Source organism: Bufo gargarizans, chromosome 4 (genome assembly GCF_014858855.1).
Source record: "Bufo gargarizans isolate SCDJY-AF-19 chromosome 4, ASM1485885v1, whole genome shotgun sequence".
Lineage (NCBI taxonomy): Eukaryota > Metazoa > Chordata > Amphibia > Anura > Bufonidae > Bufo > Bufo gargarizans.
This window is the reverse complement of record NC_058083.1, coordinates 529,861,235-529,887,192: the sequence shown is the minus strand read 5'-3', so window position 1 is coordinate 529,887,192 and position 25,958 is coordinate 529,861,235. Positions and strand designations below refer to the sequence as shown.

Here is a 25,958-nt window from a genome sequence, read left to right as displayed (position 1 = left end):
TAGCATAGCATATACGGCCGAAAAAAGAAATCTGTCCATCCAGTTTGGTCTGTTATCCTGCAAGTCGATCCAGAGGAAGGCAAAAAAAAACTGTGAGGTAGAAGCCAATTTTCCCCACTTAAGGGGGAAAAAATTCCTTCCCGACTCTAATCAGGCATCAGAATAACTCCCTGGATTCAACGACCCATCTCTAGTAGCTATAGCCTGTAATATTATTACACCCCAAGTGTAATCCTGGGGCTCCGATCAGTTACCATGGCAGCCAGGACTCTACTGAAGTCCTGACTGCCATAGTGAGCTCCCTGCTGCTGTGTGCACAAAGCACAGGGCAGCAGGGAGAGTGTGAGGTCCTATTCACCCTGATAGAGCTGTATTAGGGTGAATAGGACAAGGGATGAAAAGATCCCAGATTCTGGCCCCTAAAGGGGGAAATAGTTATTAAATAAAAAGTGTAAAAACAAACCACCAAAATATTAAGTAAAAAACAGAAAAAAATAAATAAAACTGCGCGATTCGCCATTTTTTTTAAATGCGGAATGCACGTGGCTTTTTTTGTTTCTTTTTTCGCGTGGTATTGAATGGTATCGAGTATCGCAATACTTTTTTATGGTATGGAAATCGAATAAAAAATTCTCTGGCTTCCACCAAATATTGATTGAGGTGTGCAATATACCTGCTTCCACAAATACTGCTCTTCTATTGGGAGTTAGTCACAGGGTCATTTTGAAAATGACAGGCAGAGGAAGAGGCAGGCCATTCCGTAGGGGTGGTAGGGGTCGGACAGGTTCACCAGGCCGGAGCCTAAGTGGGAAGGTGGAGAAGGTGCGTGTGTCACGGATGGTGTTGCAGAAAACTAGAAGATACAAATAAAGATCCGACTGACTTGATCCCAAACTAAGGAACATAAGGGTAAGCCCTATAAAAGCCCTAGAGCGCTCCCTGACTGCTCAGCACATGCAAAGATCTTTATGATAGATAATTGCATGCCCTCGTACCTAGACTGTGTGACACCTGAAAACCCTATAATAGTGAGGGGACACGACCACCGGCCCCCTACACTTAATACGGAGGGAGTCAGGGTCACCCAGGATCAAGCCAACAGGAAAACACAAATAAAGGAACAGACTTAACTGAGGAACCAGCAGTTGCAGCATCTAGCAGTGAGCACAATCCAGGATGTTTTATAAACTGCAAAGTGATGCAGTATGGGAGGGGATATAAAGGGATGCAATCAGTGCAACTAGATGACAACTGAGAGAGGGAAACGAGATGACAAAACAAAAGAACCTCAAGCAAGAGCTTCTCAGAGATCTCGCAGTGATAGCGTGAGCCTACCGCTTTTGCACCCTCCTTATCCTCTGTATCTGCACCCTCCTCACTCTCTGCTGTGTGCACCCGCAAAGACACCACCACCACTATAGCACCTCCACTCGAGTCAGCGGAATTATTTTCCCATCCATTCCCAGACCTTACCGATGCGCAACCATTCTTGGCATCGGATCAAGAAGAGGAGGTAGCAACGGCTGCCACCCAGCGGTCTGACGACAGTACCTAAATCAGCCCAAGGACGGAGGTCCCCGCTGTTGCTGCCTACTCCGAGATCTCTAATGTCAGTGGTGGTGAAGGTGACAATGATGAGGTGTCGGTGGATGTCACATGGGTGCCAACAAGAGAGGAAAAGGAGGGGAGTTCAGAGGGAGAGACAGCAGCAGATAGGGGGTAGAAGGAGGAGAAGCAGGCAGAACTCGCAGTGCACAGGAGGCAAAAAGCAGACTGCATATGTATCTGGAGCAAGCCATCCACCATGTATGTCACATCTGGCCCTCTCAGGACGGTGGCACATGGCTCCGCAGTGTGGGCTTTTTTAACTTGTCAGCTGCTGACAACAGTATTTCCATTTGCATCCTGTGCTGTCAACGCATACGTTGCGGTAAGCCCAACACTTACCTAGGGATGACCGCCTTAAGAAGGCATCTGGCTTCCCATCACCAAGCCCAGTGGGAGCAACACCGTCAGAATCCACAAAGCCACACTCCCGACACTCCCCATCCTGTCTCTTCTCCTCTCTCCTCCCATTTGTCCTCCACCTTCTACCGTGCCGTCGTCGCGTTCATCTGGAAAAAGGCAGGCTTCTGTGGCCCAAATGTTCGAACTTAAAAAGTTGATGACGCCGGACAACCCTCTTGCCCAACGGCTGACCGCTGGCTTGTTGGAACTGCTAGCCTGCCAACTACTTCCATATAAACTTGGAGGTCTTTACAAAATGTGTGGCATTGGCACACTGCAATGGAAGATCCCCGGAAGGAAATATTTCTCACAGAAGGGCATCCCAGAGCTATATGGGGCCACGTTCAGCGGCAAGTGAATGTATCTCTGGTACACAGTGTCGGTGCCAAGATACATCTGACCACAGACACGTGGTCTAGCAAACACGGGCAGGGAAGGTACATAACTTTTACTGCCCACTGGGTGAACCTTCTGACAGCTGTCAAGCATGCAACCCATGACACCTGTGTGGATTTGGTGGTACCGCCACGGATTGCATGCAGGCCTGCCTCTTCTTCTCCTCCTCCTACTTCATCCTCCGTCTCCTCCTTAGCTGACTCCTCCTTTTCCACTGCTACCGCCTCTTCCGCTGCCCCCCCAAGCTCCCAAAAACCCATTTAGATGTGCCAGGTGAGACGTTGCCATGCTGTGCTGCGGCTGTTGTGCCTTGAAGCCAAGAGCCACACCGGTCCTGCACTGCTTTCAGCTCTGCGGTCACAGGCTGATCAGTGGCTAACCCCGCTCAATTTGACAGTTGGTAAAGTAGTGTGCTACAAATGTGCCAATCTGAGCGCGCTGAAACAGGGCAAAATGACACACATGCCGTGCATGACACACATCCTGAACTTAGTCGTGCAGCGATTCGTTACCAAATACCCTGGGGTCCAGGACGTCTTGTGGCAGGCCAGGAAAATCTCTCGCCATTTTAGAAGATCTTACATGGCCATGGCTCGACTTGCTGACGTTCAGCGGCGACACCACCTGCCCGATTTCTGACAGCCCGAGGCGCTGGAACGTCACCTTATATATGCTTGATAGGCTGCTCCAGCAGCAACGTGCCGTTAACGACTACCTGTACGAACTCTGCAGCAGGACAGGTTCTGGGAAGCTTGGTTTCTTTTCACCGCACCAGTGGCTGCTCATGCGCGACGCATGCCGACTTCTGCGCCCATTTGATGAGATCACCAAACTGGTCAATCGCAGCCAGGGCGCCATCAGTAACATCGTGCCTTACGTCTTCTTTCTGGAGCGTGCATTGCGCCGTGTCACTAATCAAGCCCTTGAGGAGCAGGAGCTGGAAGATGAGGAAGTCGCAATGCTGAATGAATACCCAGGGGGGGGCTACTCCACCTGAGACAAGTCAGCAAGAGTCTGAAGAGGAGTCAGAGGAGAATGGTGCCTGGGGGGAGGAGGAGCAAGAAGAGCAGGCTTTAAACTTTTCAGTGATCCCTGGTGTTGTCCGTAGATGGGGGGAGGAGACCGAGGACGAGATTCTCCTGGGCGATGAGCAGGAGCCAGGGTGCTCCACCGCTTCCAATTTAGTGCAAATAGGGGCCTTCATGCTCCAGTGTTTGAACAGGGAGCCCTGTATAAAAAGCATAAAGGGCAAGGACCAGTACTCCGATGGCCTACAGTAAAATTGTTATCCAATGACCGCCTAATATACCTCCAGCCACATAATCGCTTGATCTTTTCTGTACGATGAATGCATAATTTTTGGTGCATATAATCTTACTGGCCAACAATAAAATTGTTAAATGGTGACCGCCTAATGTACCTCCAGCCACATAATCACGAGTTCTTTTCTGTCCAGTGAAATGTCTAATGTTTGGGGCCTGTACTCCACTAACCTGCAGTTAAATTGATATCCATTGACCGTCTAATATACCTCCAGCCACATAATCACTTGATCTTTTCTGTAAGGTGAATGCCTAATTGTTGGGGCCTCGGAGGAATTCAACACCTGTGACGACCACTTGTTATCGAATTTCACCTATTATCATTTGGGGTTTATTCAAGAGGGGGGATTTCGTTAGCCATGTTTTTAATTCAATTTTATATTTTTAATTCTTTTAAACATATGTATTTGACATGTATTTGTACTGGCCTGCAGTAAAATTGATATCCAATGACCGTCTAATATACCTCCAGCCACATAATCACTTGATCTTTTCTGTACGGTAAATGCCTAATGTTTGGGGCCTGTACTCCAGTAGACTACAGTAAAATTGTTTTTCAGTGACTACATAATGTACCTTGAGCCACATAATCAGAATTTCTTTTATGTCAGGTGAATGCCTAATTTTTAGTTCCCGTACTCCCGTGAATATCACTGAAGCTAGTAAATGTACCCTTTAAAACGTCACTTTTATTAAATATAGATAAAATAGAACCCACAAAAATGTAGACAAACAAATAATAATAATAATAGATGATAGGATCACTAGGACCAATGACCCAATAGGACTCTACACGATAATTAGTGGCAGATACAAGAAAGGTTACCGCTATGTGGTTACTCGCGGTACCGTTGATAAAAAATGGAGCAACCACTTACGATACCATGCATCTCAGGTGGAATAAATTGGAACAGGATTAGTCCAGAATAGGGTCAGCAGTTCATCCTGGATATTCTTAGATGATGAAACAAGGTACCCCAGTTATGGAGATGCAGCGATGAATGCAGCTGATAATTTAGGGCCAAATAAGGCTGGACAATGGGATAACTGACCCCTAACAGCCTAGATTATCCCTACCTAAAGCAGGGCAGAACCCCCTGGGTAGGGAGAACTGGCCTTTCAAAAACGTAGCCCCTAGAATTAGACTCTCTGCCTGGATATGCCATGCACGGATGCCCAATATGAATAAAAGTCCAGGGGAGGCCCAGTAACCAAATCTCCCGACGCGTTTTCTCAGCTATGATGCGAAGGTTCATCAGGGGAGGACAGTAACAACTAGCACGGTGGCTAAGGCGATAGTGGCCAATGTGATAGCTGGCAGCGCACATAAGTTGCTGCCACCCGTTTAAATACCTACTCACCTGATGAATCCGCTTCCCACTGTTCAAACTGCGCATGTGCACATAGCGCGTCATACGCATGATGTCACTACGCAGTCTGAGATTCTCTCAGGAAATCCCGGGAGACAGAGCGCATGCGCGGGACTAGGCCTTTAAGTCCGTAATCACGGATCTCGTGTTACCTCGGACGCTGGTTGACAATCATTCTTAGAGGCGGGGCAAGCACAGTAACTCCATCCCCGCGTCATGGCAACCAGGAAACAAATGCAGTGTCCAGAGACAACATATAGTTAAGGAGTAAGTAGATAGAAAAAGCCATAATAGGGTAATAATAAACATTGGCTTGTTAGTATGTGGGTATTAGGTCAATTGGAAAATATATGGAAGGGGAATTTAAGGCTAAGAAAGGATGACTGCCAAAAATATATATGCCTAACATACTAGAATTCTCCTTGACCACAATTAAATATGTATTAAATGGAGATTAGATCATTACGAATCAAATAAATCCATTAGGACCACAAGATATATATATATATATATATATATATATATATATAATAGTAACACACAAAGGATGTATATTGAAACGCCACACCAATGTACAAATAATCACAAGAAGCACGTATAAGATATAGATTCAATGAGACCCAAGGGACTCAGGGATTTAAGTCTGAAAGTCTTTCTGTAAAATGATTTTATCTAGGTCGCCCCCTCTTGGTGATGGGCGCACCTTCTCAATCACGCAGAATTTCAGAGATCCGGGACTGCCATTGTGTACCTCGTGTACGTGTCGTGAGATGGGGGTATCTTTCTTATGTCTGATGTCACTAAGGTGTTCCCCCACTCTCCTTCGTAATTCACGTGATGTTTTACCTACATATTGACGTGGACAGGTGCAGGTACACAGATAAACAACACCTGAGGTCTTACAATTGGCAAAGTCCCGGATATCAAAAATCTTCTGCGTGACCACACTCATGAACTTCTTGGTCTTCTCAATATATGGACAAGCGTTGCAACCACTACATCTGAACATGCCGCAGATCTTAGTGGCCAGCCAAGTCCCCTTCTGCTGTTTAGGAGGAGCATAGTGGCTGTGTATAAGGCGATCTCTTAGAGATCTACCTTTTCTGTAGGACACTGCCAGATGATCTGGGAGGATATCACTAAGATCTGGATCCAATTTAATAATGTCCCAATACCTGTTCAGAATCTCACGTACCTTTCTACTCTTATTATCGAAGGTTCCTATAATTCTCAAAACTGGATCAGGACCTTCATTTTTCTGGGTGGGATGTGGAACCAGTAGTTCTGACCTGTCCCTATAAGAAGCATGTTTGTAGGCCTCTGATAGGACCTGTTGAGGATATCCCCTTTCTGTGAACCTATCACATAAGTCTCTAGCTTGATGGTGAAATTAATTCATAGTAGAGCAATTACGCCCTAGGCGAAGGTATTGTCCCTTCGGTATGCCCCGTTTTAGGCTATTTGGATGGTGGCTCTCCCACCAAAGGAGACTGTTGGTAGCAGTGGGCTTTCTATAAGTTCCTGTAAGAATGATACCATCTTGGATCCTAATATCAAGATCGAGAAAAGATATATGGTCATCATGTAGTTCATAAGTAAAATGCATACCAATGTCATTATTGTTAATGACCAGCATGAACTCAACAAAAGCCTCTCTGGGGCCACTCCATAGGACAAAGATGTCATCTATGAAGCAACCCCAGAAGATGATGTAAGGGGACCACCACTGATCGTCCACAAAGACAATGGTGTCCTCCCACCAGCCCAGGAACGAAGTGGAACCCAATCTAACTAAACTTGAAATTCAGGCCCTGAGGACCCTTGAATGTGATGACAATATTATTATTAAGCTGTCGGACAAAGGGGGTAACCTCGTTATCCTCAATCATCTACAATACTACGACATATGTAATAATATACTCAAAGATCTATCTTCTTAAACCAAACTTGAACGGGATCCAACCCCAGCTTTTCAACTAAAACTGGAAAGGATCTTGGTCACAGCCCTTGATGCCCAACTTATATCTCATGAAGAAATGAAATTTATGTTTAACACTAAACCTAAGATACCCACTTTTTATATATTACCAAAGATTCATAAGGGAGTCACCCCATTAAAGGGGTGCCCTATTGTGGCTGGTATCGACTCCTTGTCTCATAAAGTGGGAATCTATATCGACAATGTGTTAAGATTCTAATCCTGTTCCAATTTATTCCACCTGAGATGCATGGTATCGTGAGTGGTTGCTCCATTTTTTATCAACGGTACCGTGAGTAACCGCATAGCGGTAACCTTTCTTGTATCTGCCTCTAATTATCGTGTAGAGTCCTATTGGGTCATTGGTCCTAGTGATCCTATCATCTATTATTATTATTATTTGTTTGTCTACATTTTTGTGGGTTCTATTTTATCTATATTTAATAAAAGTGACGTTTTAAAGGGTACATTTACTAGCTTCAGTGATATTGTTGTTTAATTACCCTATCATATCTACATATGCAGTGATTTTGTTCCCGTACTCCCGTGGCCTAAAATTATTTTTTATAGGCTCCAGCAGGGCACATTTTCCAGAATTTCCCTTTAAGACGCATAAAAATGGCCCATGATTAAAATACATATTTTTTGTGGGAATTTTTGTCATTGATCCCCCTCTAGTATGTCACTGTCCATTGTTGTGGGACTATTTGTGCACTTCTAGTAAGTATTTGGTGGCTGAAAATATGACCTTTAAGGTTTTTCAGGTTCGCCTGCCATTGCCCTAAGCTTTTGACCTAAATCCCTAAAATAATTTTTAAGGACGCTCCACCTACCTCTAACTTTGTCATTGGTTCCGATATGGACCATGACTGCTGGATCTTCTCCAGCCCCTCCCAGTAATCTGTCAACCCGATCCGCGATGTGTCGAACTTGAGCACCAGGAAGACAACACACCGTTCGACGATTCTGGTCTTTGTGACAGATCACCCTATCTGTACCCCTAATAATTGAGTCTCCCACTACCAGCACCTGTCTGGCCTGCCCTGCTCTCCTGGTCCCCTGCTTACTGGAGCTGACATTCCCCTGACTGGCAGAGGAAGTGTCCGGCTGCAGCAGTGCTCTCCCTGAACTGAGTCTGTCCTCTTTCTCCCAGTCTTCTTTGTGACAGCCAGGCCACATCCACAAGCAGTACAGTGACCTTATCATCATCCGCTTCTTCTTCTCCTGCTCATACTCCTCCTCCTTTTCTTCTGTTCCATCATGAGACATCGATAACAGAATGTGCGGCCATGGGAAATCTATTCGAAACCAGCAATTAGCTTGTGTTCAGACTAAACTCCCATGTGGCGAAGTTGCTGGCAGTGCAGTTGCTGCTATACTACTTAGTTGTGGTAATTGCAGTGCAGTTCCATTCCTTCACCAAAATTTAAGTCACCACTCTCTCGCTGTCTCTGCTGCAACAAGTTTCAGAATTTGCTGCCCCAACTTGATGCAGTAAACAGACATGCACTGTCTTAACAGCTAGGTTCAGTTGTACCTGGACGATGCCCTTTCTCTGGCACACACCCTGTTCCCTGACCCTATGGACGTCTGGGAAGGCATATTGGAACAGTGGCTGGAAATGGCCAAGTTTGCTATCACAGTACAATCTTTTCCAGCCTCTTGTGTCATCTCAGGGAGGGTTTTCCTCATGGCAGGTGGAATTTTCCCACCCAAGCAGGCAAAATTGTCCTACACGTTTGCAAAACATTAGCTTTGTCAAAATAATTCAGACACATGGATCCTTGAGGATTTTCACACATTTTCAGCAGATGACAATGAATAGATCTGGCATTGCTGGGTATTTATGATCAGCCCAGTGATGCGACTGCCTGCCTGTTCATGGTGTTCCATACTGTACTGCAGCTGCTGCTCCGCCTGGTGCCATTACTACTACCCCTAAATGGCTGCACATTGCCTGCCTTTTTTGTGAGGTTTCTCATTGCACTGCTGCTCCAAAAAAGGGAGAATTTTGGGCAGGCATCTGCCTCCAATAGGGGACAATTATTGTAATGTTTTTAATTTTAAAAAGCAGAACACATGCGAGGGCACAGTGTTTTTTTAAACAGGCTGCTTCTTAACACTGTCAATAATGCGTTTACCCAGAGCTATACAGATCAGTGTCATTCTGACATTATTTTCTTCTCTCCTCTCCCCCTTTTAAGCCCTTTAACATTAAATAAAGAGACACAAGAGAAATAATATGTGTCCTAGGAGATCTTAGAGTGTGATATACCAGATTTCAGGCCACTTGGAGCACTTGTAATTGAGGTAGAATCGATTTAGAGCAAAATCGAATTCTTGGAGTGATTTCTTCAAATTAGACCGAAAACAAATTGCAAGAAATTAGCTCATCTCTAAGGCTACTGTCACTTCTGCGCTTTCCCTTTCCGCTATTGAGATCCGTCATAGGATCTCAATAGCGGGGGAAAATGCTTCAGTTTTGTCTCTATTCATTGTCAATGCGGTCAAAACTGAACGAAACGGAATGCACCAGAATGCATTCTGTTCTGTTTGGTTGCATCCCCATTGCGGACAGAATAATGCTGCAAGTAGTGTTTTTCTGTCTTCGATGTGGTGCAGAGCAAGACGGATCCGTCATGGCTCACAATGTAAGTCAATGGACACAATAGAAAACGTATCTGTCTCCCATTGAATTTCAAAGTTGTTCCTGACGGATCCGTCATGGCTATTTTAAAGATAACACAACCGGGTCCAGATGCAGACAGTTGTATTATCATGACAAAAGCGTTTTTGCTTTGCTGATTCATGACGGATCCAGCAAAACAGCTGGTTGAAAGTAGCTGAATTCATGTCTTGTAGAAGTGTTTGATCTTCGCCTAGACATAAGAAAAACTAGCAGCGGGGTATATTTTTCTCATGTGTTTCATCTTGCAGGAAAGTTCTGGTGAAACGACGATTGGATTTGAAAAACCCATCTCAGTGTCTGTGAATGGTAAATCATAAATCGTTCATAAATCTTTTTTCATTGTAAATGTCTTTATCAATTGATAGGAAGTTAAGAGAAACCTTCTCTTCATCATCATTAATTATACAATTTATATTAATAATGTATAGCCATAGTATCCCTTGATCTTCATGGGCACCGGTAAAATGTTACACAGTGTGAATAGATTCAGTCACAAACACAAAAATGATTAGAGGGTAAATGCCGAATCAGAATGAAGGTCACATGATACGATAGGCCAAAGAACCTGTAGTATGTGGACCCATGGGGTCCTTCTCGAGTCAGAGTGCTCCGGTTGTCCATATGCCCTCTCAGACAGGTTCCCACCTTGCAGGGGAGATCAGTAGTACAGGCAGATTCAGTCAGATTAGGGCCTGGTCCTAAAGATATAGGTAAATAGCCATTGAAATAATAACTGGAAAAGGGAAGGCATCTAATAAGAGAAATAAGGGAAGGAGGACACTTGCAAACTAGCTGGTAAAAACAGATCAAACCAAACCAATTGAGATGAAAGTACGTGTAATAAAAAAAAACTGGTTTCCATATCACAAGACCATCAATGATAAGGACAAGGTAGCAGTTATCTAAAGACCGATCAAAGGCAATTTAAAATAGGTGAACCTCTTAGACAAGAGGGAGGCTCTGCAAGACAAAGTAAATGTGTAAAGTACTTTTACCAAACTAGTCTTCGTTCAGTACAGGCCAGCATCACAGGAGATGTTATAGGAAGCCCAGCAGGGTAGCAGGGGAAGGTGGGGGAGAGGGCAGTTTTGCAGATCCGAGGAGACCAAAGGACTTCTAGACTGATGGGATATAGCTAAGAAGGAAGTTGCCAAGGAGGGCCAGGCAGCCAAGATCACAGGAGGTAGATCTTCATCCTGAAGGAATCCTGGGTCTGAGAATAGATGAGCCTCACTTATTTCTGACAAAAAGGGCAAAGGGAATTGCCAGTGATAGGAGATCCCTCAATCCTGAAACAAGTCAACCAGTGGTTTTAGAATGACACGTTCAACAATATGTGGTAGGGAAAATTTATATCAGTGTGTTTATGCAGGGGATGCTACAGGTTATTGGAGATGGTAGTGATCACATTTCCTGGCTTGCAATTGTCTCAGTAAAGCTGCAAAAATAATATAATTTTGTTTCATTTTCCAGTGGAAGACGAGATGAGGGACTCCTATGGACATCTCCATTTATCTTCCCATCATGAAGCAGAAGATAACAATACTACACAAGATTATTCAATAACTCCTAATGTACCCTCAGTCCTTCACAGCAGAGATCTATCCACTGATACCGCTGGTCACAAGAAACCTTCATCTAAGCAATTACTGATTGGTAAAAGAAGAACTCAACAGAAATGTGGGAAAAAAAATTCTAGTGAGAAACTTTTTAAAAAGAAATATAATCTTTTTTTGCATCAGAGCAATTGCAGAGATAACGGGTCATTTTCATGCTTGACATGTGGAAAATCTTTTAGCAGGAAATCCATTCTAGTTAGACATCAGAGAACCCACAAAAGGGAGAATCCATATTCATGTCTTGAATGTGGGAAAGGCTTTATTAATCAATCAACTTTTATTCGGCATCAGAGAACTCACACAGGGGAGAAGCCATTTTCATGTCTTGAATGTGGAAAGTGCTTTAGTCAGAAATCACATCTTGTTGGACATCAGAGAACTCACACAGGGGAAAAGTCATTTTCATGTCTGGAATGTGGAAAATACTTTAGTGGGAAATCCATTCTAGTTGCCCATCAGAGAACTCACACAAGGGACAATCCATATTCATGTCTTGAATGTGGGAAAGGCTTTATCAATCAATCAACTTTTATTCTGCATCAGAGAACACACACAGGGGAGAAGCCATATTCATGCCCAGAATGTGGAAAGTGCTTTAGTCAGAAATCACATCTTATTGGACATCAGAGAACTCACACAGGGGAGAAGTCATTTTCATGTCTAGATTGTGGAAAGTGCTTTAGTGGAAAATCAATTCTAGTTGCCCATCAGAGAACTCACACAAGGGAGAATCCATATTCATGTCTTGAATGTGGGAAAGGCTTTATCAATCAATCAACTCTTATTCAGCATCAGAGAACTCACACAGGGGAGAAGCCATATTCATGCCCAGAATGTGGGAAATCTTTTAGTCTGAAAACGTGTCTTGTTAGACATCAGAGAACTCATACAGGGGAGAAGCCATTTTTATGTATTGAATGTGGAAAGTGCTTTAGTCAGAAATCAACTCTTGTTGCCCATCAGAGAACTCACACAGGACAGAAGCTGTATTCATGTCCTGAATGTGGGAAAGGCTTTAACAGTAAATTTAATGTTTCTAAGCATCAAAGATCTCATACAGGAGAGAAGCCATTTTCATGTCTTGAATGCAGAAAATGCTTTAGTTCAAAATCAAATCTTGTTGCCCATCAGAGAACTCACACAGGAGAGAAGCCATTTTCATGTCTTGAATGTGGAAAATGCTTTAGTTCGAAATCAAATCTTGTTGCCCATCAGAGAACTCACACAGGAGAGAAGCTATATTCATGTCCTGAATGTGGGAAAGGCTTTAACAGGCAATATAATTTTACTAACCATCAGAGAACTCACTGTAATATGTCTCCAAATGTAAAATATTTATGTATGAAAAATATATCAACCTGATTTGGTAATCCTCTCCAAATCTAGTGTATGCTTATTTGGAGTAAAGAACACCTGGAGGATCTCATCACCAGGATTCAACAAGAGTTGTATACAAAAAAATGAATAATGCGATTTATGTTGAAGTTGATTACTTACAGAAATAGTTTAGGAAACGTCTTAATCTATTGTCTATGAGTGAATGTTGATAGTCCTTGAAGTATCATTGTTGAAGGTCAGGAATCCTCTTCTCAAGGCTCCATGTGTCTTATATTCTCTAGCCAGAAAAGAACAACCCCCAACGGACTTGAGAGTGAGTGTAAGAAGATCACCCCTCGTCTGTCCCTGTCAGTCATTTATACCATAGATACAAGCGTGTCTTTACTAATGTAAGGGAGAAGGTATGGGACCTGCACACCCTAGATGTTGGGTGCTCGTGAAGGACAAAGTCAATTGATTCACATAGGAAATCCACGGCACACCATTATAATTTCCATAATTAATGGTTTTTTAATTCATAATAGTTCATACATCAGCTTTTTTGTCCCATCCAGAGTAATCATGCAAGCATCATAATTAATAAAGCAGTACACCCAACGTTTTGGTCGTGTCGACCTTTCTCAAGGGATCTGTGACTGCCGGTATGTAGAGTGTGCTCTGGAGGTGTCCCTCATCAGCTCTCATTTGTCCCCTGTGCCCCTTATCACCCCTCATTTATCCCCTGTGCCCCTTATCACCCCTCATTTGTCCCCTGTGCCCCTCATCACCCCTCATTTGTCCCCTGTGCGCATGCCCGCACACATCTCCTCCTCTTCTGGCATCCGGCTCTAACTGAAATGAGAGGATTGCAGATGAGAAATAGCTTTTTGTACATATTTAATTGTAATTGGTTTGTTCCTGACAGTGGACCATTCACAATGAGTTATGTACAGAACGCTATCTCTCAGCCTTGATCCTCTCATTTCAGTGAGAAGTGATCGGAGCCAGAGTGAAATAGACCCATGAAAAAAAAAAAACACTCCAAAAGTGCCCCTCATTTGTCCCCTGTGCCCCTCATCACCTCTCATTTGTCCCCTGTGCCCCTCATCACCTCTCATTTGTCCCGTGCCCCTCATCACCCCTCATTTGTCCCCTGTGCCCCTCATCACCCTCATTTGTCCCCTGTGCCCCTCATCACCCCTCATTTGTCCCCTGTGCCCCTCATCACCCCTCATTTGTCCCCTGTGCCCCTCATCACCCTCATTTGTCCCCTGTGCCCCTCATCACCCATCATTTGTCCCCTGTGCCCCTCATCACCTCTCATTTGTCCCCTGTGCCCCTCATCACCCCTCATTTGTCCCCTGTGCCCCTCATCACCCCTCATTTGTCCCCTGTGCCCCTCATCACCCCTCATCTGTCCCCTGTGCCCCTCATCACCCATCATTTGTCCCCTGTGCCCCTCATCACCTCTCATTTGTCCCCTGTTGCCCCCTCATCACCCCTCATTTGTCCCCTGTGCCCCTCATCACCCCCTCATTTGTCCCCTGTGCCCCTCATCACCCCCATTTGTCCCCTGTGCCCCTCATCACCCCTCATCTGTCCCCTGTGCCCTTCATCACCCCTCATTTGTCCCCTGTGCCCTTCATCACCCCCTCATTTGTCCCCTGTGCCCCTCATCACCCCTCATTTGTCCCCTGTGCCCCTCATCACCCCTCATTTGTCCCCTGTGCCCCTCATCACCCCTCATCTGTCACCTGTGCCCTCATCACCCCTCATCTGTCCCCTGTGCCCCTCATCACCCCTCATTTGTCCCCTGTACCTGTCACTGTGTTCTGTCTGCCAATAGTGACAGTACATCAGCACACACAAATACACTTCAATAAACCCCCCAGTCCCTGTCATCCATACTGTCAGTAACCTGTCAGAAAGATTTTTGGGAATTCAGTAGGGTTAGTTAGGTAGTTATTAGGGTTAAAGCTCTAGTTTTAGGGTAAGGCTACCTTCATACCTGCGTTAGGTGCGGATTCGTCTGGTATCTGCACAGACTGATCCGCACCTATAATGCAAACGCTGGTATCCGTTCAGTACGGATCCGTCTGCATAACTTAGTAAAAAAAAAAAAATCTAAGTCTAAGTGAAAGTCAAACGGATCCATCCTGACTTAAAGGGGTTGTCCGGGATCAAGATTTTTTTTAAAAACTAGTTAAATCACTATTAATAGCGGTTTAAAGGTCCCCCCAGATGTTTTTAGGTATTTTTACACTTCAGCAGGGCTCCTACAGTCCCCCACTGATTGTTTACCTTTCTGTTTATGTGTGCGGTAACTTCCTGCCTCAATGCTTTCTGGGTCCCAGCGCAGCTAAACGCCTCCTTCCTTACTAAGAATGCGCCCTGCTCGGCGAGGGGCGTGGCTTAGCGCTGAGATGGGCGTGGCTTCGCGCTTCTGTTGACGCATAGTTACCTCCCCTCCATGCGCTTGGAATAATTAGAGGCTGACTGTTACGTCACCGGGCTCCTTGTGAAGCGGAAGGAGAGGCTTCGCTATGCAGAAAGGGACCCGGTACGTCACTGACTGTGATAGAAACTGCACTTCCGGCTGAAAATTTGTGAAGTGAAAAAGGGCCATCAGAAATGTCTGGTAAGGGAAGGACAGGCATGAATGTAATATTTAGGGGACCATTGTACATGTAGACCCATGTCCCCAATCCCGGACAAGCCCTTTAAATTGAAAGTCAATGGGGGACAGATCCGTTTACAATTGCACCATATTTGTGTCAATGTAAACGGATCCTTCCTCATTGATTTACATTGTAAGTCAGGACGGATCAGTTTGGCTCCGCACCGAGAGGCGGACACCAAAACGGTATATATATATATATACATATATAAATTTTGTAGGATACCGAATACATAAGCTGTTGCTTATCAGTACACTGAACTTTACAGTGTGCCCATACAGCAGTTTACGGCCACATTTTAAGTGTTGCCATATTCAGGAGAGAATGGGTAACAAATTGTGGGTGTAGTTTACTTTGTTACCCCTTGTGAAAATAAATAATGTGGTCCTAAAGAGACATTTTCTTGTAAAAAATAAAAAATTTTGTTTTCACAGCCAAATATTTCTAAATTCTATAAATCGCTTGTTGGGTCAAAGTGCTCGCTACATGCCTTGAAAAATTCCTTGGGGGTGAAGTTTCCAAAATGGGGTCACTTCTTGGAGTCTTCAAATGTGACATGACCTGAAAATTATTCCAGCGAAATCTGCCCTCCAAAAGCCATATGGCAGTCCTTGCCTTCTGCGCCCTGCCATGTGCCCATACAGCAGTTTATGGCCCCATATGGGGTGTTTCTGTAAACTACAGAATCCGGGCCATAAATATTGAGTTTGCTTTGGCTGTTAACCCTTGGTTTGTTACTGGAAAAAATTGACTAAAATGGAAAATCTGCCAAAAAAGTAAAGGAACTTTAAGTAACTGTCCATTCAGCCTCATATGAAGAATGTCACGCTCTCAGCATGGTTGCTCACAATCAAGTAAAATGAATGTAGTCCTTTAACAAAGCTTTTAACTTTAGTATTACAAGTAGCAGATTCCTGAACTTTACAGAGGTGTTTATGGCAATCCAATGGAATAGTTTTTTCTTTAGAAAAAAAATAAACACCCTAGGCCATACTTAGGCTCTAAAATATCTCACTTCTGAAAACCCGAGCTAATCTAACTCTAAATTACTTACTGAAGCTCTTTAGCACTCGCTCTCCTTTTGAGCTCAATTCTCCATTTCGGATGCCAGTCCTTCTGTCACAGACCTCCTTTCTGTGTGGACAGAACTTTCTTTCTATGAACTTTACATCTGGAGTTGTTTATGGACAGGTGTGCTTCAGGTACTCTTCACCCTTGTCTTGGGTCACTCTGCAGTGCCCTTTATCTTCACACCTTTCCCAGAATATAACACAGATTTGTTTATCTCCAAGTCTTTTCCTGGGACTCTGTGCTCATCAGTCTTTATGTTTATAGACTTCATGAATATCACTGTAGACAACTTTACATTTCCTGTTGACTTTAGTCTTGATTGAAGATCTCTTCTTCTTTCCTATTACTACACCAAAGTTGGTGATTTTAGCTCACCTATATTATCACAGTGTACCATACCATTCATGTATTACCATATTATATTTTAACAATATAGATGTTAATATATTATTGAAAATATTTTCCTAATATAAAATCCTTTATGTAAGTGTAATCTTTTTATTTGTATTCCTTCAGTCATATATCTTTGTGTATGTTTGTGGAATTTTTATAAATAAAAATTATCTTGATTAATTTAATTGACCACACAAAATGTCTTTCTACAGTAAAACCAAATCTTTACCTTTTTTAATAAAATAAAAATGTTGCATGATATATGATATATTACTCTATTAAATATAATTGTATTCTTCTTTAAAACTGCAAATATAATATAACTGTAAATATAAACCTTTGTTTAGAAAAGCAACAAATATGTATTAACATAATCCTTATAGCTGGATATGTTTTCCAATATAGTTGACCTTTTATATTTAAATTACCTTTTATGAGTTTCAACTCCTATCACTGATCCAGGAATAACTCCTTTTATATTTGGAACCTCTCTAGAATACAATATCCCAAATAGCAATAACAGTAACTCCATGATCATCATGTAGTTCATTTGTGTCATACTCACATATCCTGATTAGATGATTCATACAATTTCACAATAGATATCTCCATAATATTTCAGTATACCCTTGTATTTGCATACTTTCTTCCATATACCAATACTTATTAACTCAAATTAACTAAATTTGACTATTATTCTTAGACTTTAACTCTTCAGAGAAATAAGTCTGCCTTGACCATCTGTGACCATCACTCCTGTATAAACAAAACATGAGTGCTTTACCATGAAGTAGGAATCTTGAAAACCTTACAAATGTTCAGTTTGAGGATATATATATATAGCACAGGTAGAAGGGTGTGGGCAGCACAGCTGTCTGGACGGTACGGTCGGAGTGCCAGCGGCTGGGGAGGCGATCCACCTCCAAAAGTATAAGAACAGAGAATTCCACAGCACATCCAAATAGTAAAAAGTACAAGTAAAAAAGCGACTTTATTCACCAGACACGCGACGTTTCGATCCGCTCAATGGGATCCCATTGAGCGGATCGAAACGTCGCGTGTCTGGTGAATAAAGTCGCTTTTTTACTTTTTACTATTTGGATGTGCTGTGAAATTCTCTGTTCTTATATATATATATGTATTTTTCGCCCTATAAGACGCACCAGCCCATTAGACGCACCTGTTTTTGAGGAGGAAAATAAGAAGAAAAAAAATGTAACCAAAAGGTGTGCTTTTGGTGGGGTTGAACTAATGGCGGTCTGTGCATGACACTATTATAGGGGATATGTGGATGATGCACTGTTATGGGGTGGGGGATTTGTGGATGGCACTGTTATGTGGGGATCTGTGGATGGCACTGTTATGGGGGGAGCTGTGGATGGCATTATGATGGTGGGGGGGTCTGTGGATGGCATGATGGTGGGGGGATCTGTGAATGGCATTATGGTGGGGGGGATCTGTGGATGGCATTATGATGGTGGGGGATCTGTGGATGGCATTATGATGGGGGGATCTGTGGATGGCACAGTTATGGGGTAGTGGATCTGTGGATGACGCTGCTATATGTGTCATCCACAGATCCCCCCATAACAGTCCCATCCACAAATCCCCCATCATAATGCCATCCACAGACACCCCCCCATCATTATCCCATCCACAGATCCTTATGGAGGGTCTGTAGTAGGCGGGGAGAGCGGCAAGGCCGTGCAGGCACTGTACTCTGGCCCCGCCGCTCAGTATGTACTGTATACATAGTGTTAATCATCATATCTAAACTGTGCTCCCCATGTGTACCGTACTTACCGGTACACGTCACGCTCCTGTAGTAAGCACTAGCAGCTAGGAGGCAGGCCGGGCTGCAGGCGGCCGTAACTCATGGAGGTCACGTGCCTGCTCCGCCTACTTTATGAATGAAGTAGGCGGAGCAGTCACGTGACCTCAGTGAGTTACGGCCGCCTGCAGCCCGGCCTGCCTGCTAGCTGCTAGTGCTTACTACAGGAGCGTGACGTGTACCGGTAAGTACGGTACACATGGGGAGCAGGGGGAGCACAGTTTAGATATGATTAACGCTACGTATACAGTACATACTGAGCGGCGGGCCAGAGTACAGTGCCTGCACGGCCCCGCCGCTCTCCCCGCCTACTACAGACCTTCCTCACTAATGCATCGCAGACTGCAATGTAAATTGCCAGCATTCGCCCTATAAGAGGCAGGGGCACTTTCCCCCCATTTTTGGGGGCAAAAAGTGCGTCTTATGGGGCGAAAAATACGGTATATATACACACAATATTCACTCACACTAAGACCAATATATTACCATCATGTATAAAGTATATCATATGTTCCTATATATGAGGATATATTTCTGCATATAAGGATATAGTTGTGTATGTGTGTGTAGTATCCATAATAAATTATCAGTATAAAAAAAAAAAAACACTTTTGGAAACCAAAATAAAACAATCTTATAGAAAGTAAATCCCATAAAAATATTGCCATGAAACATTTGTAAATTAATGTAGAAAACGGGCACTCAAGTCATAGGGAGTTGCATCAAAAAAGTTTATCCTGTATCTTTCAGCCACTGAAGAAGAGATGTGTAAACCTCGAAACTCGTATTGCAATTCGATTACAGTAACTACGGATGATAATCTGAAAGAAACAGCGCGCTGTAATCCATAAAGAGGTGACGTATAGAAGCCACGTGAGACACCACCAGGTACGTGATCACCATCCGAAAAAACAGGATCACTACTCGAAAGTTCTGTTTGAATCTTAACACACTACTTAAGCCTACATCTATATCGAACTAGTGGAAAAAGAAACTCGATGATTAAGCGTGCGGTCTATCTTGCTGAATAAAAACCACTAGGAAGTGGTGAAGACACGGTAAAGAGACTGTTTATTTCAGTCCATATGTTCGTTCACTTGCTAATACCTAGCTACAAGTGGTTATACATCTTAACAAAGAAAATATAAGCGGCTTTATATGCTAACATTGGGAACAACATCTGGAAGACTTTTTTTATAATTTTTTTTTTTTTTTCCCTTTCATTCCCTGTGGTTTTCTTCAAATAGTCGATGCTTTCAATAATCGATTTTGTTGAGCATCTCAATTGCTATTGTTCTACTACTAGTCTCAAGAGTCGATTACAACATCGATTTATATTAAAAAAATTATAGAATTTGTTTTTAAATGTTATGTTTTAAATGCTAATTTTAATGTTAAGGTGATATGTTTCTATAAACTTTTTTGATGCAACTCCCTATGACTTGAGTGCCCGTTTTCTACATATATTTACTTTGCGCTTGTTTATTGGGGTAAACATTTACGTGAGCACCTGATCCATTTGGATTGGAGGTGAGCCGCCCGTTTACATTTGTAAACTAATTTGAAAAATGTACCTATGAATCTTTATCATTCTATATACTGGATCATCAAATATTTAACTTAATATAACTTATAATGTTATAGAACATTTAACCTGTAACAATAGGATCAAGTGTCTTCTTGGACATATGTGTCGCATTACTATTATAAGGCCTCACTATTATTCATATTCTTAACACAATTTAGACACATTTCCTTTATCTCATTTCCAGTGTAAATGTTAGATATATAATTGTCAACACAAATAATGAAATATGTTGTATAATCCTACAATATATCTGACAATTCATTATAAATAATATGACCATCTTTTAACTAATTGTTTATTCATTTCTAACTCATATTTTATGCTCAGTCTTAGAATAGCATTCATACATACTCACATAACACAGCAGCTGCTCACATCACTCTTACATCATCACATGCTCATATAGTCAATTAACTTCAATTAATAAAATGATGTAATAGAACCCATACGTACAATATGTATATTTTGTGATGTGCATTATAAAAAAAAATTCCTTTATAAACCTGAAATACTTCATTTGTAGACCATAAATAAACAATACCTTACTTAAGATCTTTGAATTTTTAAAAATTTTGGTCTTCCCATAACATTAACCTATTCTTAGACAACACAAATGTCATCAAATGTCATCATGTGTTCCTATCAATCAACTGACCAGATTCTTTTCACCGCCATGGCTACACACAAGCCCAACCATGCTTCTTGCTTTCCCAAAAGTAAGTTACATCTTTAATATCTTACATTTAGTATAATTATTTTAGTCAAACATTGTTACATAGAGTAACAGTTTCAATAATATTTCATGCAATTATGAAACTTATTTAGTAATGTGGCGAAAATTGCTATGGAAGGAAGATTTTGCTCATTTTCTGCTTCTTAAGGAAATTTCTACTGGAGAAAATATAAAAATGGAAATATTAACCACTTAACCCCTTAGGGACACAGCCCTATTTCACCTTAAGGACCAGGCCATTTTTTGCAAATCTGACCAGTGTCACTTTAAGTGGTGATAACTTTAAAATGCTTTGACTTATCCAGGCCATTCTGAGATAGTTTTTTCGTCACATATTGTACTTCATGAGACTGGTAAAATGAAGTAAAAAAAAAAACCTAATTTATCAAAAATTGGGAAAAATTTGCAAATTTCAAAGTTTCAGTTTCTCTACTTCTGTAATACATAGTAATACCCCTAAAAATTGTGATGACTTTACATTCCCCATATGTCTACTTCATGTTTGAATAATTTTGGGAATGATATTTTATTTTTGGGGATGTTACAAGGCTTAGAAGTTTAGAAGCAAATCTTGAAATTTACAAAAACCCAATTTTTAGGGACCACTACAGCTCTGAAGTCACTTTGCAAGGCTTACATAATAGAAACCACCCAAAAATGACCCCATTCTATAAACTACACCCCTCAAGGTATTCAAAACTGATTTTACAAACTTCGTTTACCCTTTAGGTGTTGCACAAGAGTTATTGGCAAATGGGGATGAAATTTGAGAATTGAATATTTTTTGCCTAATTTTCCATTTTAACCCATTTTTTCCACTAACAAAGCAAGAGTTAAGAGCCAAACAAGACTGTATATTTATTGCCCTGACTCTGCCGTTTACAGAAACACCCCATATGTGGCCGTAAACTACTGTACGGCCACACAGCGGGGCGTAGAGTGAAAGGTGCGCAATTTGGTTTTTGGAAGGCAGATTTTGCTGGACTGGTTTATTTACACCATGTCCCATTTGAAGCCCCCCTGATGCACCCCTAGAGTAGAAACTCCATAAAAGTGACCCCATCTAAGAAACTACACCCCTCAAGGTATTCAAAACTGATTTTACAAACTTTGTTAACCCTTTAGGTGTTGCACAAGATTTAATGGAAAATAGAGATACAATTTCAAAATTTCACTTTTTTGGCAGATTTTCCATTTTAATATTTATTTTTAAGTAACAAAGCAAGGGTTAACAGCTAAACAAAACTTAATATTTATGGCCCTGATTCTGTAGTTTACAGAAACACCTCATATGTGGTCGTAAACTGCTGTACGGGCACACGGCAGGGCGCAGAAGGAAAGGAATGCCATAAGGTTTTTGGAAGGCAGATTTTGCTGGACTGTTTTTTTTGACACCATGTCCCATTTGAAGCCCCCCTGATGAACCCCTAGAGTAGAAACTCCAAAAAAGTGACCCCATTTTGGAAACTACAGGATAAGGTGGCAGTATTGTTGGTACTAGTTTAGGGTACATATGATTTTTGGTTGCTCTATATTACACTTTTTGTGCCGCAAGGTAACAAGAAATAGCTTTTTTGGCACTTTTTTTGTTATTTACAACATTCATCTGAAAGGTTAGATTTTTTTTTTGTTATTTACAGCATTCTTCTGAAAGTTTAGATCATGTGGTAATTTTATAGAGCAGGTTGTCACGGACGCAGCGATACCTAATATGTATACAATTTTTTTTATTTATGTAAGTTTTACACAATGAATTCATTTTTAAAACAAAAAAAGTTTTAGTGTCTCTATAGCCTAAGAGCCATAGTTTTTTCAGTTTTTGGGCGACTATCTTAAGTAGGGTCTCATTTTTTGAAGGATGAGATGGCTGTTTTATTGGCACTATTTTGGGGTGCATATGACTTTTTGATCGCTTGCTATTGCACTTTTTGTGACGTAAGATGACAAAAAATTGCTTTTTTTAAACCGTTTTAATTTTTATTTTTTATTTTTTTACGGTGGTCATCTGAGGGGTTAACTCATGTGATATATTTATAGATCCGGTTGATACGGACACGGCGATACCTAATAGGTATACTTTTTTTATTTTATGTAAGTTTTACACAATGATTTCATTTTTGAAACAAAAAAAATCATGTTTTAGTGTTTCCATAGTCTAAGAGCCATAGTTTTTTCAGTTTTTGGGCAATTATCTTGGGATGGGTCTCATTTTTTGCGGGATGAGATGACGGTTTGATTGGCACTATTTTGGCGTACATGCGACTTTTTTCATCACTTTTATTACCTTTTTTGGGAAGTAAGTTTGGCAAAATTAAAATTTTCTCATATTTTTTATTTTTTTATTTTTATGACGTTCACCGTGCGGGGAAAGTAACATGACCGTTTTATAGATCAGGTCGTTACGGACGCGGCGATACCAACCATGTGTAGGGAATTAAATTATTATTTTTTTTTTAATCAGTGATAAATGTGTTTTTTAGTTTTACTTTTTTTCACTTTTTTTTAATCCAGACCCACTTGGTTCTTGAAGATCCAGTGGGTCTGATTTCTATATAATACAGTACAGTACAATATATATTGTACTGTACTGTATTTTACTTACACTTTGTCTGAACAGATCTATGCCTTTAGCACAGATCTGTTCAGCACCATGGACAGCAGGACGCCTGAGAAGGCGTCCTGTTGCCATGGGAACCTTCCCCGTCTGCGGCCACAACTTAGCAGACGGGGAAGGGTAAGGACTGGGGCTCCCTCCCTCTGTCACCCCATCCTGTCGGGGGGCTGCAAAGGCACAGCAGCCCCCCGATGGGAGAGGGAGGGAGCCACATCTTACTGCTGACATCCATTCACAGATGTCAGCCGTTTATACCAGAGTGTCAGCAATGTGCTGACACTCTGGTATAACCACTTTACACCAACGATTATTTGGCGGGAGGCGGGCGGGGGATCGCGATCCCGCCTGCCGCACCGCCCGCCTCCCACACCGCCCGCAACTCCCCCTGCACCCCCCACCGGGCTAAAATCATTCAGAGGTGCAGGGGGGGTGATAAATATATATTTTCGGCACACTAAAGTTTCTGATCGCCGCGGTCAGGGACCGCGGCGATCAGAAACTGCAGAAATCGCAACAAACCGCAGGTCTTAATTGACATGCGGTTTGCTGCGATCGCCGATACGGGGGGGGGGTCATATGACCCCCCCAGCGTTGTGACAGGATGCCGGCTGAATGATTTCAGCCGGCATCCTGTGCGGATTAACCCCTGGGGCGCCGCAATCTCACTTTAAACTCATGACGTGCCGGTACGTCATGAGTCCTTAAGGACTCGGGATCCATGCCGTACCGGTACATCATGGGTCCCTTAATGGGCAATAGGAAATATGTGGCATATAAATTCCACACATAAATCAGGGTTTATAGTTCCTTGTAACCCCAAAAGGTCTGAGGGGGTCTCCATAGTTCTGAGTCCATAGTCCATAGGAAGGAGGCTGGCCCTCAGGCTTCTCCAGCAACCCCAGTGACGGTTCAGTCCGTCACACATATTTTGTCTAAAACCGGCCCTGGGGGTAGGTAAAGGCTGCACTAATGAGCGCTCCGCAATGAAAGCGCTCATTAGTACAGTCCTTGTAGGAAAAAAACGGCAGAAGAAAATTACCGGCACCTGCAGGACCACTAAAATACCGGCCTTGCCAGTGAGATAGCGGTCGGGTGACAACCCTAGACCAATATGGTGAAGAGATATCTCCCCTAACGTGTCTGGGCCCTTTCATGTTATCTGTGGAGACGTCTCCATAGACAATGGACGCTGCTACCAAGCGAGTGCCGGCCTGAAATGGGAGGAGATGAGGGAATATCTCCCTGATCTGTCTGGGGCCCTTTTATGCGCCGCGGAGACGTCCTCAGAGGGAAAGGACGGTGCTACAATCCATTCATGTCTCCGCCAGAAAAACTCTGAGGGAAGAACTCACTCTGTGAGACTTCCCAGAGATCTCGCTCTTTCCCGACGGCAGAGAGAGGCAGCCGCCTATACCCAACAGCTGGCGCTAGGCGACTGCCCCCCTAAGAACAGATACTAATTACTAAGAATAATCATTGGGGGAGGTTTGTCAAATTGGAGTGAAGGAAAACTGGTTTAGTTGCCCCTAGCAACCAATCACATTCCACCTGTCAGATTGGAGAGCTTCTTTGGAAAATGAAAGGTGGAATCTGATTGGTTGCTTTGTTCAACTAAGCCAGTGTTCCGTTACATCAATGTGATAAATGGGGGTGCATTGTGTGTTACTGTGAGTTTGGGATCGTGACCTCGTCTGAAGGTCCTTACAGCTCACAGAGTGTAGATTAGGGTTGCCACCCGTCCGGGATTGACCCGGACAGTCCGGGTTTGTAATCCTGTGCCCGGGTACAAGCCTTTCTTAGACCCGTGCACAGGATTATTCATTCAAAATAAACTGCAGTGTGTGTGGACGGACGTCCATCGGAGAGTCAGACTCCGATGATCCGATTCCGATCGCATATTTAAGCTGTCAGCCTGTCACTCACTGCGGCGGCCGGGTGATCAGCTGAGCGCAGCGCTCCCTCCCCTCCCTCCTCTAGTCTACATTACAGTGATGCCAGGCAGCGCAGCGGCTCACTCACAGTTCTATCAGTCTCCGGTCTCCTCGCTCCTCCCCTGCCTCCCAGTCCCTCCCTCCTTCTCTCTGATAAGGAAGTCAGGTCCACAGGAAGTGACATCAGAGAGAGAGGCAGGGAGGGAGAATTGAAATCATTCTTCTCCAGACTCCAGTCCAGCTCCAGCAGCCTGCCCAAGTAGTGCCCAGCCCAGTGCCCACCCTGCAGAATGATTTTTCAACCTGTGTGTGACCAAGAAGACAGTCCTGACACCTGTCCTAGATGGTCACTTCTAAAAAGGTACATAAAACATTTGAAGTGTGTACTTGCCCATTCTATATTGTGATGACGAGCTTCATT

General features: G+C 42.8%; 1 protein-coding gene across 2 annotated transcripts in view; it reads left to right on the top strand.

Moving 5' to 3' along the window:
* The window catches only part of LOC122934737 (oocyte zinc finger protein XlCOF22-like), a 676,648-nt gene that overhangs the window by 42,253 nt on the left and 608,437 nt on the right, over positions 1-25,958 (top strand). Inside the window, exons 6-7 of one of the 2 annotated variants that reach the window (XM_044290409.1) lie at positions 10,011-10,068; positions 11,236-13,723. The exons of the other annotated variant lie outside the window; for it this stretch is intronic. Coding sequence (XP_044146344.1) covers positions 10,011-10,068; positions 11,236-12,743 — 1,566 coding nt within the window. The 3' untranslated portion in view covers positions 12,744-13,723. Of the gene's footprint in view, positions 1-10,010; positions 10,069-11,235; positions 13,724-25,958 lie in introns of those variants that run through there. 2 annotated transcript variants of the gene reach the window in all.